Source organism: Athene noctua, chromosome 20 (assembly GCF_965140245.1).
Source record: "Athene noctua chromosome 20, bAthNoc1.hap1.1, whole genome shotgun sequence".
NCBI lineage: Eukaryota > Metazoa > Chordata > Aves > Strigiformes > Strigidae > Athene > Athene noctua.
Genome location: NC_134056.1, coordinates 7,037,377 through 7,055,035, shown reverse-complemented (window position 1 = coordinate 7,055,035; position 17,659 = coordinate 7,037,377). Strand labels below are relative to the sequence as shown.

The 17,659-nt window shown below is 56.7% G+C and overlaps 1 protein-coding gene across 1 annotated transcript; it reads right to left on the bottom strand.

The window, feature by feature from the left end:
• Positions 1-8,175: 8,175 nt before the first annotated feature.
• SLC27A4 (solute carrier family 27 member 4) lies at positions 8,176-17,626 on the bottom strand. The gene is made up of 13 exons (XM_074923833.1): positions 17,537-17,626; positions 14,649-14,815; positions 13,588-13,982; positions 12,745-12,903; positions 12,340-12,409; positions 12,140-12,231; positions 11,500-11,609; positions 10,863-11,072; positions 10,488-10,614; positions 10,175-10,312; positions 9,848-10,012; positions 9,250-9,396; positions 8,176-8,999 (listed from the first exon to the last, which is right to left on the bottom strand). The coding sequence occupies exons 2-13, from the start codon at positions 14,807-14,809 to the stop codon at positions 8,842-8,844; spliced, it is 1,932 nt and encodes a 643-aa protein (XP_074779934.1). The 5' UTR covers positions 14,810-14,815; positions 17,537-17,626; the 3' UTR covers positions 8,176-8,841.
• Between the last annotated feature and the right edge of the window lie 33 nt (positions 17,627-17,659).

Genomic DNA, 17,659 nt, shown 5'->3' with positions numbered 1-17,659 from the left:
GGGCCGCGCCGGAAGTGCCGCGGCGGCTTCCGGCCGCGCCGCGTTGCCCGGCAACGGGGGAGGAGGGGGCGGCCATGGCCCCGGCGGCCGCGGCCTCGCAGGGCCCCCCCGGGCCTTCCCCCGGGCTCCCGCCGCAGTCCACGGTTGGTGCGGGCGGGCTGCGGGCCGGTCTGGCCTAAGGAGGCCCCTCAGTGGGAGCTTCCTCAGTGCCGGGGCCCAGCGGCCGGGCGGACGCTCTCCTCAGGGCTGCTGGAAGGGAGGCCCGCTCCTCCAGAGGTGTGTGCTATGCAAGGCGATGTTATTTTAAAACACCCCTTTCTGCATTAAGTTCACCTCTTGCTACACACAGAGCCCTTTTTCACACGCTGACAGCACTTCAGCTGCCCAAAGGCACGGAGCTGCAGCAGGCGTTTCCCAGCAGCGAAACCAACCTGCTGCCTCACAGTGAATTTGAATTTTTAGTGGAGAAGCAGAAATAGCCGGCCCGGGTGAGACTAACGACCTCTCGTGTCGCCACCATGGAAGACGTGCTTCTGCGCATCAGAGAGGGCGGCAGTTCAGCATCCCCTTCTGCTCGGGGCAGCCTCTCTGAGCAAGCACATCTCCACGGCACCGGGCACCTTCCAGCACGGCGTTAAACAACGCGGTTCACATCTGTCGCCTGTTTTTTTTTCTCCCCCCCTGTCCCCAGAGGGAGAAGCGTGTGCACGGGCGGGATGGAGCCATGGCGGTGACAGCTGGGCTGTGCAACGGCGCAGGCTCTGCTCCCCCACAACATGGAGCAGTACTGGGCAGCACTGGTGGAAAAACTGCAGCCCCTTAACCCTCCCTTCACTCAGCGGAGGGTTTGGATTTAAAAAATACGTGTACGCGTGCACACATGCACATAGAAATGTAATATATATGCATACACATGGTGCATTATGTGTAAGGGGCATAAATTTACACAGACAGATTGCTCTTCGTTTATGCTAACGGGGGTCAGAGTATGCCTAACCCCGAGAGCAGAAGGTGGTGGTGTTTGTAATGGCCTTTTGTTCTCAGAGGAGATCATTCTCCAGGCTGGGCCCCAGGAAAGGCCGATCCCCAGCACAGATGAACGCTGCCGTCGCTGCCGGGGTTACGTGATGGCAGAGACATGAAGCTGTTGACCGTGGTCTTCATCCAAAAATTCCAGCTGGATTTTAAATGTATCTAAATCCCAAGGCTTTTGAGTATCACAGAGATACAGCCCAGGATGTTGAACTGATTGTATGGGAAACTGGCTGAGGAAAGAAGCCTTAGACAAAAATCTTACTTCTATACACTTCAGAAATGACTGAAGCACTCTGTATACAGAGGATCTGGTAATCTGGACTCCAGATCAGTGTTTGCAGTTACAGTTTTATATGAGCTATTCTTCCTTCTTCCAGAAATCATTTATGAGGCCAAATAATAGGAGAACTGGCTCCTGAAAGAATCTCGATTCCAGAGTTATAGAAATACAACAAAATATTACAGATTTAGTGTTAGTACTTTCCCAGAAAAGCAAAAAGAAATTAAAAATAAAGAGAACAGTAATCATAAATACCAATTTGGCTCATTCAAGCATTCAGAGCTGGTTACTGTTAACAATTGCCCTGGAAATACAGTCAGCCAGCACATGAGATACGGGGGACGTTTTTATGGACATTGTGTGCTTGGGAGAGGAGCGAGTCCAGTCTCTGTGCCGGGTGCTGAAATCAGAGCATCACAAATTCTCCAGCATATGCTTAGGGATGGGGAAAGCAAGCACGTAATCTCCTTGAGGAAGTGTAATGCTGACATCGTTATTTCTAAAGTGCTGTAAACACCGATGGTATTTGATAAACAGGAAGATAAAGCAAAACTAGATAAAGACAAGGCTCCTGCCTTGAACATGTACCCTGGGTTCAGTTTGCTGCAACACACGGTCTTCTCGTGCAAACCCAGGGATGTGTCACTCTGCTTTACTTAAGAGAAACTTCTCTTTTTATACCCAATCTTCCCTGGCAGATCCCTCACTTGGTCCCAAGCGTGGAACAGCGCTGGGCAGGACCAGGCGTCCCCAGGCAGCCGGGGTGCTCACCCCGGTTACGTGGGACAAGAGGCAGCCGACCAGGGTGCTCCAGCTGCACCCGCCTTTCCCCTCCCGCAAAGTCAACTGCACCAAACAAAAGAACAGGTTGGAAATTGAGCCTGGCAATAAAGAGGGTTTAATTTCTTTTGTCTCAGCCCTGGCTTTTTTTTTTTTTTTTTTTTTCCCCCTGCCATTTGCACGTTTTTTCTCTCCCCTTGAGTGCAGAAGGGGCATGCCTCTGTCCCTCCACTGAAGGTTTATTCTGGAGGAAACGGTTTAGGTCGCCATCATGTTTTACAGGGAAACGTAGTTTATAAATACAGCAGGGCCCAGCGCTACAAGGAAACATTTTATCAGAGAGCCCCGAACTGACGATTCAATTATTTTTCAATAAAACATCAGGGGAATGCACAAACAGCTGCTCGCATCCTTCCACACAGCAAGTCAAACTTCAAGGGGAACAATAGCTGGCGAAAGGGGAGCCATCGTGGAGGCGGTGACAATGGGTTTCCTTACTCCGGGCTTTGTTTGATTTCCCCGTCTCAGTTTTGAACTCCCTCCACCGGAGAAAGGCGAGGGGGTAGGACGGGGAGAGGGGGAAGCAGGCAGAGGGGAAGGAGGGTCAGTGGGAGTTAAAGCCTTTTGCAGCCTTTCTCTCCCATTCATGTGGTAATTGGGTGTCAAGCAGAGATCAGTAAGATGGAGCCCGGCCTCTGTGCCCGGGTTAAACTGCAGCAGAAAGAAAGCGGGAGCTGAACCGATGGAGGCCTGAATGTCATTAGGGCGGGAGGAAGCGCCTCTCCCCCAGGAGCCCTTCTGCCGGGGTGCTGGGCTGGGGGGGCCGCTTCCCATTCAGGGCATCCCTGAAAGCAGCCAGACAAAGCGGGAGGGCGTCAGAACAATGCTGCACCCCCGGCTCTACCTTCAATAGGGAGCTCTAAACAGGCGTTTAACCTTCAGAATAGCTGAAAGTGATACTCAAAGCTGAGGAGGTGGCTTGCCCGTTGCTGTTAGCCTCTTCCTGCGGCTGAGCCGGAGGCCACTTGGATGGCCGGAGGCGAGGAAGGAGGCTCTGCCCGCCCTGGCTTCCTCAGCCCCGTTGGCACGGCGCTGGGGTGTGCAGGGCCCCGTGCGGGTCGTGGGAGGTGTCACCTCCAGGGCAGGATCAGCCCCGACTCCCCAGGCTGGTGAGATGCTGGTGTCCTGAGAGAGGGCTGCTCTGCACCCTCGAGGATGGAGCTAGAGGAAGGCAGGGTCATACTGAGGAGAGGGACGTGGCATAGTAGGGGTTGTGTATCCCACTTCCCAAGCCTGGGATCATTTGGTGAGGGATCTGGGCAACAACCCCCATCCTGAGCAGGAATATGTCCCAGCCTAGGACACAGTCACCATTGCCTGGGATTCTCCAGGTTGCCAGCCTGCACTGCATGAGCCCAATGGCCCAAAGCTCTCCCAGGGCCTGGCCTGGCATCATTTGTGCCTCTGGGTAGGATTTTTAATTAACCAGGAGGAAAGAGGATCAAACCCCAGGTTATCTTGGAAGGTGGGTTTTGCCACTGAAACAGGCCAGGCTCAAAAAGAGCAGAGCAGGACCTGTCCCGTGCTCCCGGAGCCTCACCCTGCTGCACAGCCTGGCCATCCCGTGCTGTTCAGGAGCTAAGCAGCAGACAGCCCTAAAGACATTTGCTTTGCTAGTGAGGCCTTTCTGCTTTAAGGAGAAAAGCTTCCGTCCCTTCTCTCTGCGCCCAGGATGACAAGACGCAGGCGCTTTCCGCAGACCATCATTTTGATGGAATCACCTGCAACACAGCCCCTTCGAACTGGAGGGGGAGAAGCTGTCCTTGGCCCTGCTCCTGGTTACACTGGAACCACTCAGGAGAATCGTGTATTTCCATTTCTAAAGAGTGCACCAAAGGATAGACCCTCCTTTAGTCCAGAATATTTCCCTCTCCTGCTTAAAGGCAAAGCTAGCTTGCCAGCGTGTGGAGGAGTGGGCGGCTGTCATTGTTTGGGAAGACTCCAGCACACCAAGAGTGGCAGGAGAAGGCTCGAGAGATGCAGCACTAAAGATTCTCAAAGACTTTCTCAGCAGAAGAAATTAATTTCATCCAGAAAGGTCCTGAGCAGCTTGCAAAGCTCCTGCCTGCATTTAGGCTAAAATACACTCCAGTTTGTTACACACCAAGCATGGCTTGGCTGAGCTGGACCTAGAGCTGGAAAGAGATCCTGATCAGAAAAAAAGTTGTGGCATTATTTTTCTTTATATTATTGTCACTGTCCAGGATGCAGGGTCTGGGGAAAGCAGTCATCTCCATGGTAAAAAGCACATTTGGTTTGTAAAGGTCTTTGCCTTTGTTTAAATTAATAGGCTAATAATAATCCAGGAAAGGATTTTAATGTTTTCTTAACCTCATGCAAACAGCTTTTAAAGTATTTTAATTAAAAAAGAATAATACCTCATACTTTATATATAGCACTTTTATCTATATGCAGCTGTTGAGCCAGACTAGCTTATTGATCAAAGGAGAGAGATAAGTCTCACAAGGTGTCTCTAATCATAGACAGAAGATTCAATTAGCTTCTTCCTTAAAACCGCACAAATAAAAAGAAATTTAACAAAATCAGACTATGATTAAGCACCGGCTGCTTCTTTCCAAACACCTCTCTGCTGGAAGTGTTTTGTCCCAGCATTGATCCTGGGCTCAGTACTGCACTTGCACTCGTATTCCTGGGCTGAGAGCTTCAGGGACGCTTGCACTTTCATTTTTCCAGCGGAGCTGGGACTTTAAAAAGGCTCCGGGATTTCAACCCAAAGCTGACAGCCAGTGGAAAAACTAATTGGTGTAACTGGGTTTTGCAGGGAGTCTCAAAGCATTGCCAAGATCGACACAACCCTCCTCAGTAAGGACAAACACAGCGCAAACGGTGAATTGTCCTCAGCCACCAGATCTCCAGCGGGGACCAGAGCCGCTACTTTTAACCCCCTCGATGCTGCAGTGCTGTCAGCATCGCCAGGCGGGGTGGCTCCTTACAGCATAACTCACGGCCACGAACACACCTTCGTGGGGCTCCCCCCTCCCTGGGAAACCCGGCTCGGAGGCGTGTGTACGTGGGACGTGCACAGCCCTCCAGCACAGCACCGCGCTGCGCCGGTACTGCCCAGCTCTGCAGGTCTCCTCCATCAGAGCCCCCCCTGCAGTTTGCTGAGAGGTTTCCCAGTCATTCAGCACCCTCTGTCTCCCCAGAACAGGAGCTCTCACCTCAGGGGGGACTCATCCTGCTTCTCTAGCCTGCACTCTGCAACTACGACCTTCCTCCCCCTCGCAGCCAGCTGGGAACGCAGGGCTCGGGGTGAGCTCCCTGCTATGCTCCAGCCAGGGCCCAGCCCCTTGGTTATGTTGGCACCAGCAAGGGCTAAATCCTGCTCCTTGCATGGGCCTCAGCTGTGCCTATAATCCCCATCCATCCCTAAAACTCAGCAGTACAAGCTGGTCTCCAAATAAATAACAACAGTACTTCCATAAGCTTCCAAAGCTATTTGCATCTGTGCTTAACAGGCAGCGCCCCAAAGCAGGATTTGTTTGGCTTTTTTAACCTAACCTTCTCTCAGACAGACGGAAACACAGCGCTGAGCTTTGCCCCACAGTCCCTCTTCCTTCAGAGCAGGTTTGTGTGCAGGGCAGCACGGCCACCTCTTCCAGGAAGGGAGAGCAGCGCTCCTGTACCCTTCTGTATCACTTCAAACCATCCATCTCCAGACCATGACCTCCAGGGCTGACTTTGGGGTGGCCAAGCTTTCACCCGTTCCCTTTGCAGAGCGCTGGGTGAGGCCGGGTGGTTCAGGTGGCTGCCCCACCACCCACCTGGCACAACAGGGGGACCTCGGCGCTGCTCAATGTTTCCACCAGGCACAGGAGCGTGAGCAGAGGGGAAGCCAGTGCCTGGGATTGCTGTGGGCCTCACACCCAGCACGACCTTCTGTACCCGAAATTCCCTCTCCGCCTCAAAGAGGGTCTGACCTCTCCCCCGCATGAGCGACCCCCCTGCTCCCAGCGCTCTGTGCACGCACACCACCCCCCCTTCCCTCCCCAGGGCTCTGAACACCCCGGGAGGGCTGTGAGAGCCCAGGGGAGCCCCTGAAGAGTTTCCCCCCTGAGGTGAGACATTTGCTGAGCCCAGCCCGCCCTCCACCGGCGGCTGTGAGAGGAACAGCATCCAAAAGTGGGACCCAAGCATCTGCACACCCTGCACCAGCCCCTCGAGGCCTGGGGACACCCCCAGGCCTCTAAATATGACCCCCCCCCCCCACAGGCAAAGCCATCCTGTTTAAGGGCTGAACCCCACAGGCACTGCTGGCCTGGGGGGATGAGGCCTGTTTTCCACTGAGCTGGGGGGCTGCTTTGGGACAGAGGCTGTCCCAGGAGCTGCACCCTTCCAGGAGCAGTGTCGGACCACGCTGCTCGGCCACGCCACGCTCCTCCTGTCCTCACTGCACCCCCCCGGGGCTGGCTGCAGAGGAGGCCAGATGCAGCTCTGAGCTGGGCCCTGCCCAGAGTCACTCTGGCCAGGGGACTGAATAAGCTAAAAGCTTTAATTTTAGTTTGAGATGCTGTAGAACTCATCAATTTGAGCATGCCTGAAGGTATATAACAGATGCAAATTCTCAGCACTTCTCCCATGGCGTGTCTCACCTGGCAACACACTTCACCCAGGCTCATGCAAGATATTTCTCCCTGGTACCTACATTACCATGAAGGAGACTGTTTCTCCTGTCTCCAGGGTTGGATGCAAAGCACCCAAAAGATGGTTCTGGCAGTGAGGGAAGGGGAATGGGTACCAAAAAAACCTGTTGGCAAGGGCAGAAATGAGCTGGGAGGTTAAGCGTGGCCAAACATGGAGAAAAGCAGCAGCAAGAGGAAAGAGGGAAGAGGAGAAGGGTGGAAAATCCAGACATGCCAGAGTAAACAGGGAAAACTGGGCCAGGACAAACTGGGATGGCAACACTGAGAACAGAACCAGGGGAAAGGGGGAGTGGGGGGGTGGTGGTATCTCATCAATAGGTTGTTTTCACACAGTCATCAAACCCAGCAACAAGGGACTTGCTTCCCCATGCTCTGAGATGAGCTAAAGTCCGCACTGGGAGGTTGTGCTCTGGAGTGACAGTTCCCCGTTCCCAAACCAGCACAGACCCCCACCGCCCCACAGAGCAGGACTGCGCAAGGAAGAGGTAGGAAACTCCAGCATAGCCCATACTCGCATTTAATCGTGAGGACAGGACAAACTGGGGCAGGCAGGTAAGTTGGCATGGAAGCACAGCTAGAAGAGCAGGCGCACCCCGCCCTCACAAAAGACAGATGCCATTTCAAGGAGTAACCCTGCTAAAAGCATAGAAACAAATCATTAAAAAAACCAAAACAAACCCAACCCAGAGTTTTCTCTGGAACAGATGTTCCTGCGTGGTTTCCGAGGACTGGAATCAGACATCACTACTAAGGCTGTTTCATGTCAGACACAACACGGGGAATTCACATAGCGCAAATCAGGTGTTGAACACAGACATTCCAGTTCGGGGCCTGTCTCCTGCGCTGGACAGGGAGGGCTCTTGTGGGAAGGGATGCAGAGCACATGAAGTCAGGCTCTCTCAGAGACCACCCTCTGGAGGACTCTCTCTTTCCCCTAGGCAAGTTGCCTCCCACATTCAGGGCACAGACATCACAGCAGGAAAGCCCCAAGAGCTGCTCCATGGTGCTGAGTACGTCTAAGCAAAGGCAAACCAGACCCTTCATCCCCACTCTCCCACCTGCTTTCTGCAAGGCAGAAGGTGCACGAAACAAGGCTGCATCCACAAAAGGTGGACGCAAGAGACCCAGAGAAGTGTCCACAAGATAGCGGGGTTTGCTCATGTCCTTCACCGTGGAGCAAAGCCCCAAGGATGTACACAGCTGCACCCACGCTGGAAGAGGAGAATCAGTCCCAGATGAGTGTCCCGTCTCCCTACGAGAGAAAAGGGCTCTCCCAAGAGAGGACAAGTCTGGGCTATCCCTCCACCTAATGCACAAGCCCAGGACACATTCAAAAGTGTAGACAATAAATTAAGATTGAAAAAAAAAAAGTCAGCATGTATAATATATATATATATATATAATATAATGTGCGTGTGATTGTGAAAAATAGAAATGTCATTCCCAGGAGAGAGCAAGGCATGGCAGAAACACATCCCTGTCCTTCTCCTGAGCCCAGCACTACCCTGCTCCCCTGATTCACAGCAGAAACACACCAGCGGGGCCATGCAGGGGTTATGCCTGGCACCCAGCTTCCCTCTGCCAGCGGGGACCCTGTGCCAAGGAGGAGCTGGCTTCTTGGTGGAGGAGTGGGGAAAAGAGCCCAGCACTGGTCCCTTCACAGCCTTCACCAGGAAGGGTTGCTGCAGGCAAGGAAAGGGAGGGAAAGACAGAAAAGCAAAGTGGAATGCCAGGGGCACCCCCACCCCTCCTCAACTGGCCAGGGCCCTGCCCCTCCTGTGGCACAGGACCACCACTGCTGTACCAAGTAGAAAATAAAGCCATAATGAGTCTATGCTTTGGTATGTAACCATCCCCCTCCCCTTGATCCCCACTGTGTTCCCCTCAAACCATTATCTGTAAAACTCGTCAAATAAAATCTCTAGTGTGCCTTTATATTGCTCCTCGAACCTTTTCTTCCCCAGTGCCTGCCTTGCCCCCCTCTCCCCAGCAGGATTCAGGGGGTGCCTTGAGCCCCATCAGTTACAGCTTCTGCTGTCCCGACTGGATCCTGCCGAACGCTGCCTGGTCCAGTGGCAGGTAGCGGCCTTGCCTGGAATCCAGGAAGTACAATCTGTCCTTCACCAGCGCGGGGTCGAAGCCCTGCTTCCGCAGCTCCATCTTCTGGAACTTGTAAGTGCCTGGAGCATGGAGAGAAGGAGGATTGAGGGGTCACTGGCCACACACACTCCCATCCCCACCGCACCTGTGGTGCCCCAGACCCAGCCTTGCACCCCCACACCTCCAAACCAGCAGAGGAACTGGCTGGGGGCTCGATGGGGCAGAGTGGTTCCATCCTGACCCTACCACAGATTGGTCTCCATAACCAGGTTTCCCACCCCAGGCCCCCCCAGCTCTGTGATCGGTGTGAGTGCGTCTGCCGTGGCTCACTTGTCTTGGAGACTTCATGCAGGAACCGCAGGAAGACGGGACGTGCATACAGTGGCAGGGCTTTTTTCAGCTCGCTGGCAAAGCCTTCTAGGTCACAGGAGTTACTTGGGTCAGCGATGGCTGCCATTCCTGCCTTCCCTTCAATCCCTAAGAGGTAGAGAAGAAGGGAGAGCACTCAGACACGCTGTTCATATAGCACCATCTCCCACTGCCCCGCAACAGCAAGGCCTCTGGCACAGACCCTGCTTTGCACCAAAGGGCTGGCGTGTCCAGCTGTGTCACCACCCTGTGGCTACGGCTGCCAGTAACACCCTGCGGTCACGGTCACCTCCTCCCTGAGGAGGCACTTGCAGCCTGTCCAGAAAGGACACAAGGTCCTTCCAAATCAGCCAGAATCAGACCAAAGCTTGAGAGAGGGAGGGAACCCTCTGGTTCCCACTAGGCACATCCTCAGTGGCCTCTTCCCAGCTCGCCCACAGGGAGCCTCGGTCCAGCCTCTTGCAAAAGGACACGTTGATCTGGACGTGCAGGACATGCTCACATATAAGTGCCAGAAGTCCGCCTGCCTCCCCTGATTGTCCTCTTCCCTCTCAGCTACCTGGGATCTCCACCCCATAAACGACCACGTCCGTCAGGTTGAGGATGCGGCTCAGTGTCCCCTCCACCTCTGTGGTGGAGACGTTCTCCCCCTTCCAGCGGAACGTGTCCCCAGTGCGGTCCCGGAAGTACATGTAGCCGTATTTGTCCATCACCAGGACATCCCCTACAAGAAAGTGAGGAACAGGCGAAAAATGGGGTGTCAGAGGTGCTAGGAGGAACCCTGGAGCACCTCAGGGCAGTGCCACTAGCCTGGGACAGCCCCCACACCCACCCAGGTACCCTTCTCCTCTGCTCTCAGCGGATGGAAGGGCCCTGCTTGCCTCACCTGTGAGATAGGCAGTGTCCCCTTTTGTAAACACGTCCCTGGCTATTTTCTTGTTGGTGGCTGACTGATTCAGGTAACCGTCAAAGTGCTGCAAGGGGTTGCTCTTGACAATGCGGCCCACCAGCTGCCCTGGCTCCCCTGCAAGGAAGAGAGGGGATAAAGTGGGGAAGCAACCACCCACACCCAAGCAAAAAGGGTGTCTAATGGGAGTTTAACTGAGCAGAGACTCAAACTTCAGAAATTATCTTGAAGTATTTGGACAGATACACACAGACACAGGGCTGAGGAGACGTATCACTGTGGTTGCCCTCACCTGGTTTGCAGCAGATACAGACACCATCCGGCCCCCGGATCAGCTCCATGGTGTCCTCATCCACCCTCACCAAGCCAATGGGGTACACACCTGGTAGGATCCTGCTGTTGAAGCCGCACGACCCAACCTAGAAGAGAAAGAGCTCAGAACTGTGGGCAGCAGGAACATCTCTGCCGCCCCGAGCCCACTGCCCACACACATCCAGGATACCACAGAGCTGGCACCCCACAACAGCCCAAACCCCTACAGGTGGATGGCAACTCACACCAAGCCTCCTGGAGCAAGAAACTATGAACAAACAGCCCATCTGGGTTTCCAACCCTGCCCAGGCCAGCAGGCACCCCCTGAGACATGTGGAGAGCGGTGGGGTCTTACATTGTTATCAAAGTTTCCCAGGCTGCAGTTGCACTCAGTGGCCCCGTAGAACTCGGCCACCTGGGCGATGCCGAAGCGGGCCATGAACTCCCGCCAGATGGAGGCACGCAGCCCGTTGCCCAGCGCCATGCGCACCCGGTGCTGCCGCTCCACCTCCTGGTACGGCTGGTTCAGCAGGTAGCGGCAGATCTCCCCAATGTACTGCACAATCTGGGAGGGACATGGAGGGAAAACTCACTACGACCCCTCTGCCAGGCCCTGGGGCTTTGGGGTTTCTTCAAGGACAGGTAAGAATGTCACAACATACCCAAAGTCCCCTAAAGAGGCCTCAGTAAAACCCAGGAGTCCTGCTAGCTCATACCGTGCCCATCCCTCCCTGATTAACCCCCTCCTCCAGTCTGTGACACCTATCCAAGACCTCCTGGCTGATGCTGGAGCACGGGAAAGGTCTGGACATGTAGAATTACACCCCAGGTGAGAAAGACGCAGCTCCACCACCTTGGAATCTGGTTTGGGATGGACAGGCAGAACCGATCCAGGCCTCCCCCTCTTCCAGCAGCTGGGGTCTCCCCAGCACGGCACAGATCCCCAGGCTCCATTCCCCATTCCCAGCTGGCCCCTTGCCTCACGGCCTCACCGTGCAGTTGTATTTCACACAGTCGTCCCAGAAGTGCGAGGCCGAGAACTTCTTGCGGATGACAATCGTCATGCCCTGCAGCAGGCACTGCCCGACCCCCACGATGTTCCCTGCAGAGAGGCAGCCAGGGGAGCCCTCAGTCCCCAGACACCCCCAGCCCAGCCCGCTCGGGGAGAGGCCTGGCAGGGCAAGGGGGACAGCACACGCTAGCTCACAGCAGATGGGGGTTCACCAAACCAAAGCCCCCAAGACCACAGGCACTGGGGAGGAGATGTGTGGCAGTGAGATCTGGGGCAGCACTTTGCACCCAGACATCCCAGCAGGTCCCGGCCAGCCAGGCGGGCACCACTTCCCCTTCCCCTGACACTCCACGGGGAGCAGCAATAAGGAGCAGCTATTCCAAAGCCAGGCTAGGAGCTGGGATAACACCCCACACACACACTCCCCACTCCAAAGGTCAGCCAGATCGATTCTTGGCTGCCGGGGAAAAAGCAGAAAGCCTCCGTCAGACCCTGCCAGCAGCAGTCAGCTCCTCCTCAACAATGAGATTGCTGCTACACCAGCCTCCAGCCTGAGCCCCGGACTTGGCTGAGGGGAAGACACAGTTCCAACACGCAGGGCTCCATAGGGCACACGTTACCTGCAGCGTGGTAGAGCGGGAGGCAGTCGTACATCACATCGTCAGGCCTCATGTGAAAACCATAGAAAACTAAGCTGGCCATGCGGAAGTACCTGGGGTGGGAGGTGAAGAGGCATGTCAGCACCAGAGCCAGGGGCGCTGTGCTAAGACAGGGCAGAGCTCAGCCCTGTCCTCCGCCGAGGCCCTGCCCACGGCCTTACCGGCAGTTCACCACAATGGCAGCCTTGGGCAGCCCCGTCGTGCCGGAGGTGTAGATGTAGAAGAGTTTATCTGGAGAGCAATGAGAAGACAAGGTCACTGGGACAGGGGAACAAGTCATATTTATACACTCTGCTAGTGCCAGTTGAGCCAAAACTCTAGGTGACAGTGTCAGGAACATGCTGGGTTCACCCCAGGCAGATCAGGACAGGTGGAGAGCACAAAGAGGGTACTGCTCCACACAGTGCCGGGCTTCAGACACCAGAGTAAGACCCATCCCAAACACCCTAGGCCCTGCTGCGGACGTCTGCCATCAGCATCCTGAGCAGATGTTCTTGCCAGTGTTGTAACTGGCTGATCCACAGAAACGCCACCGCAAGTTTGGCCCCCAAGAGCTGACCACGTACCAAGAAAGCCCTTATCGGGGGGGGTTGGCTGGTGCCGCTGGGCCATCTGCAGGAGAGGGTCCAGGTGTTTTGCACCAGGAAGCGTGGATTCAGGGCTTCCTTCCCCGGACCAGAAGAGATGAATAGATTTCTCCAGGGAGGGCTGCACTTCCTGCATTGCTGAGAAATTAAAAAGGAGAGATGGTGAAAGACTGCAGGGTGGTTATGGCACAGAAACCCCCTGCCCTCCCAGACAGTCTCAGGGCAACACTGCCCCAGGTAGCAGTACCCTCGCTGTGCTCAGCAGAGTCCCCAAAGGGTGACAACCATCACAGGTGGATGTTGTTTCCATGATTAATAGATGCTGAGGCCACAGCTTGGGCCTCTCCAGGGACTAGAAGATCCTGTTCTCCGCCTCTCCCCAGCCAAAACCTCTTTGGTGCCAAGAGGTCTGTTGACACCATCAACCTCAGAGGTGTGGGCTGAAACACATGGAGCTGAGGTGCAGCAGGGATGTGGCTAACAGCCACAGAGAGCAAGGGGAGGCTCATCCCCTGTGGTGGGGCAGGCCCAGCCCAGCCCAGGCCTCTATGCAGGGGATGGAGCCGAGAGGCACAAGAAAGAATCCTCACACCCAGGCTGGTCTGTTGGGAGCCAGACAGCACTGAACACCAGATCCTGCCCAGCTCCAGATCCTGGCCAGTGGCCAAAGGGACCAACAAAAAAAAAACCCCAACAGATACAGTTCCAACTGTCCACTCTTCCACATCCCTGCTCTGTGGTGGGTGGAAAGGAGGACTAAATACACTGAGATGCCCCCCTCCCGAGTTCAGAGCACCCCTGACACATCTGCCTGCCCCTCACCTTCCATCATCTCCACCCCAAAAACCACAGCCTTGGAGTTGGAGATGGTGATGCAATGCAGCAAGGCCTCCATGCGCAGGTGGGAATTCACGAGGGCAGTTTCCACCCCAATCTTAGCCAAGCCGAGCCACAGCCCCACATACTGATTGCGGGACTCCATGAAAAGAGCCACCACGTCACCAGAGCGGAAGCCTTGGCCATAGAAGAAATTGGCCACCTGATTGGAGTACTCATCCAGCTGCCGGAAGGTCCAGCTCTCGCCCGTGCCTTGGAAGATCAGTGCCGTCTTCTCTGGATACCTGCTCGCGGTCTTCTGAAAGATCTTGGCAATTGTGTTCTTCTCCCTCACGTGCCTCCATACCTGCCACTTCACCCGCAACAGGACCAGCCCCGTGCTGCCAAAGGAAGATGAGCAAGAGGGCAGCTGCTCAGTGACCCCAGCATAACCACTTCCTCCAGCAAAGCCAGCACAGCATGAGGAACTTCCTAGTAGCTTCCTTCCTAGCCCAGCACTACTCCAGGCCCTACTCTAGGTCAGCAGCAGCTCTGGGTGCTCCCCTGAGCAGTGTGGACATAGGCAGAGCTCATCTGCAAAGATGCTTATAGTCAGGAACTGACGGAGGCCAGGGAGAGATGTGTTTTGGAAGGCTGCAGACAGGGATGTCCCGGGTCAAAGGGGCATCTTTGAGCCTCAGCTGCTCTCCAAGAGGTGTCACCACTCCCTCCCCACAAATCCTTGCCAGGAGCTGGCACAGCCTGGTACCAACTCAGAACCGACCCTGCACAGGCACCTGGTGCCATGCCAGCAGCTTCAGGGACAGGGTGAAGTACAAGGACAGTCACTAGACTTCAGAGCTCAGCTGAAATCTATCTTTCCTGTGAAAACTTTGCCCGAGAGTTTGGAGCCGCTCGGGCGCGGCAGAGGGAGATCTTCCAGCTGGGCCAGGTGCCAGCAGAAACCCAGGGCTGTGCAAGTTGCTGGGGGCTCACACATGCACCGGGGCAGAGCAGCGGGCCAGGGGGAGGGTGGGTGGTTGGGCCATCCCAGCCAGGACACCTACGTGACGTCCCTTCGTATTGTCTTGATGAATATGAGGAAGAAGTCCCATCCGCCGGATCCCAGGTAGAAGATGAAGAGAGCAGGGATGGCCTGGGCCCAGGACAGCTCCAGACTGACTCTGAAGAAGAGCAGCAGCGCTGCAAAAGCAGCCAGACGCAGCATCGTGGCCTGGGGAGAGAGAGAAACCACGGCCATCAACCCGTGCACACTGGGCCTAGCGATAAACGAACCCATGGGCGGGGGATGCGTTAGCAGCCCCCAGTTTCCTGCATGAGGTCCCTGAGTCATCACTCCTCCTGGCAGCAAGGATGTAACCCAACAGCCCAGAGCTCCCACAGATGTAACTTTACCAGACCTCGGAGATAGCCTCCAATTAAGCCTCCAGCACGGCATCGCTTAGTGCCAGCCGAGAGCCCGGCCATTCCCACCCGAGAGCCACATCCTGCCCACCAGCCAGGGGCACGAACGCGCCCCAGCAGCGTGAGACGCAGGATAAAGTCACTTCACAAACGTGGGAGCAGGGTCATGGCAAGAGACCTCGTACAGATGTTTGTCAGGCACCAGGGTGATGCCGGGCAGGACTGGCTCAGCCCCTCACTCCCAGCCTGGCAAAGCCCAGCTCTAAATTTCACCTTACCCCCGGGATCCCTGTCTCCCCATAACCCAGCTCTCCTGCACACCTGTCTCTGGGACAGCCAGCATGGCTGGTGGGAGAGCGCAGCTTTACATGCTCCCCGACACAGCTCAGACAGGAACAGGGACAGGAAACTCGGTCCTTTGAGCTCGGCTCATGTTTGCAAACCCTCCTGTCGGTGGGCAGTTTCCTGGCCTGGCTCTGCTGGAGACACTGCCAGAGCAGGTCAGGGATGAGGTCAGAACAAGGCAGGCATGCCCTGCCCAGGCTGGAGAGGGCAGAACAAGAGCTGTCGCTGCTGCCAGGAGTGCCCAGATCCCCACCCCATGCCCTGTGGACAGCAACTCAGTCTCTGGTACCTGTCCCCCAAAACCAGCACCTCTGTCCCCATGCCAAACACACCTCAGATGTGACTGTTGAGACTCACGGGAGACCATGATCTAGCAAAGGCTCTTTGGGCAACAGCATCGGGCAGAGGAAAGTGACAGTGACGTGAGCCTCACAGCTCAAGGGCTCCTAAATAAAACTGGTCCTTCCTGGCATGGACACAGGCCGACGGGGAAGGAAACACTCATGTCATTTCCCTTTCCCTCTTGAAGGTGGATTCACTACTCGAAAGCTGGCAGCCCTGAGTAGGCCCTGCCACATTCGGTGGGGCCAGAAGCCACACTTGTGGCTCTCCCTCTGCTCCATGCAGTTCCCCCAGGTGCGGGGAGCCTCTGTGGATTTGGTAGGAGATGCTGGCAGGGTGAAAGCCAAGGCAGTGCCACGTGGTCACCGTGCCCTGGCATGTCACACAGGCTGCCTCAACTCTGAGCCGTGCCACTGGCAGCAGGCAGGGATGCACCAGAGCGCAAGATGCCACTGCTGGGTGGGGGCCCGGGGACATCCTCCTGTCCACAGCCCCTGCTGAGATCCCCCCTTGTGCCAGCAGCCTCTGAGCTCTCCCCACCAAACACCTCCCAGGCCTGAGGTCCCACAACACAGTCCCTCAGCCTTTCAGCAGGGCAAGACCCACTGCATTTTTGCCCAGGAGCCTCTCTCTGCAGTTAAACAGGGCAACTCTTAGATCGGTATCAAACGACTACGCCTCGGCCAAGACCGGGGCCCTTTGTTACATCAAACAGACAGACGTGGAGAGCTGGCGGTGGGGAGCCACACTCTGTGTGGGCAGCAAGGTGCTTAATCTCCCACTTGAAGGCAAGACAGGCCCAGACAGGCCCCTGTTATCCTCTGCTCACATCTCTGCCTCACACCGGCATGCCCGGTGCCTCCTGCCAGGAGATAACCGGTCCATTACTGAGAGATAACCAGTAAGAGATTACCGAGAGATAACCGGTGCATTACTGCCAGGGACGTCCAGCCCTGCCGTTAAGGATTCAGGTCTTGTCTAGCTGCATCAGCACAGAGAAAATTAAGACCTGCCTGTAGTTCCAGGGCCAGCGGGCACAAAGGCAAACCGCAGGGATCCATCACCCGGGGGCACAGAGACCCACGGAGAGCTGGGCAGAGGGACCGGCCTGCGGAGCAGGTGACTGGGCTCCAAGAAACCCCAGCGCTAACGGTCAAGCTCCAGGGGCTGGGAGATCCCCTGAGTCATTTCTCCAGCATGAGCAACTGGGGAGGCACCTGTCCCCCCACTTAGCCCTGGGCAGGGTGATGGAGTCCCCCCCGTCCTTCCCCGGGGCCGACGGACTCATCCCCAGCAGGGAGGGCAAGCAGCCCAGCCCGGCCCCATCTGAGGGGGCAGAAGAACCAGGAGGCCCAGGGGGGCCTCACACCGGGGCTGCGCCCCTGACTCTCGCCCTCAACCCTGGCCAGGCCCCGGAACTGCCCGGGAAGAGCCGGTATCCCCGGGGGGAGCCCCGCAGCCCGCTGAGCCGCGGCGCCTCTTGAGGAGACCGGGGAGGCTGAAGGGTGCCGGTACGGCCCGCAGGGCCCCAGCGCCTCATGAAAGAGACCGGGGGTTTGAGGGGCCCCGGTGTCACCCGCGGTGCCTCAGGAGCCGGCCGGGAGGCTGAGGAGCCCCGGTACCTCGTGAGGAGATCGGGGGGGGGGGGGGCGCTGAGGGACCCCGGTACCACCCTCAGGGCCGCGGCGCCTCACGAGGAAACCGCGGGCCGTGGCGGCCCCGCCCGGCCGCCCGCGGGGAGGCAGCGTGGCGGCCGCGGCGGAGCACAGCGGCGCCGGGAGGTGACGGCGCGGGGGAGCTGGCGGCCGAGGAGGGGGGGAGGAGAACGGTGCCGCGCTCTTACCGGGCTCCGGGGCGTCCGCTGCGGCCCGGCCACCTGCGCCGGGAGCGGGGCCGGGAGCAGGAGCGGGTCCCGCCCGCCGCTGCAGCAGCGCGGGGCGGGGCGGGACGAGCGGCGCGGCCCGCC

What these genes read in the sequence shown, in the direction of transcription:
- SLC27A4 (XM_074923833.1), bottom strand. Translation starts at nt 14,809, where the DNA reads ATGCTGCGTCTGGCTGCTTTTGCAGCGCTGCTGCTCTTCTTCAGAGTC. An exon ending in CCCGCTCTACCACGCTGCAG is followed by an intron (nt 11,610 to 12,139) that starts GTAACGTGTGCC and finishes GCCTCTCTGCAG; the next exon opens with GGAACATCGTGGGGGTCGGG. An exon ending in GGACACTGCCTATCTCACAG is followed by an intron (nt 10,013 to 10,174) that starts GTGAGGCAAGCA and finishes ACTTTCTTGTAG; the next exon opens with GGGATGTCCTGGTGATGGAC.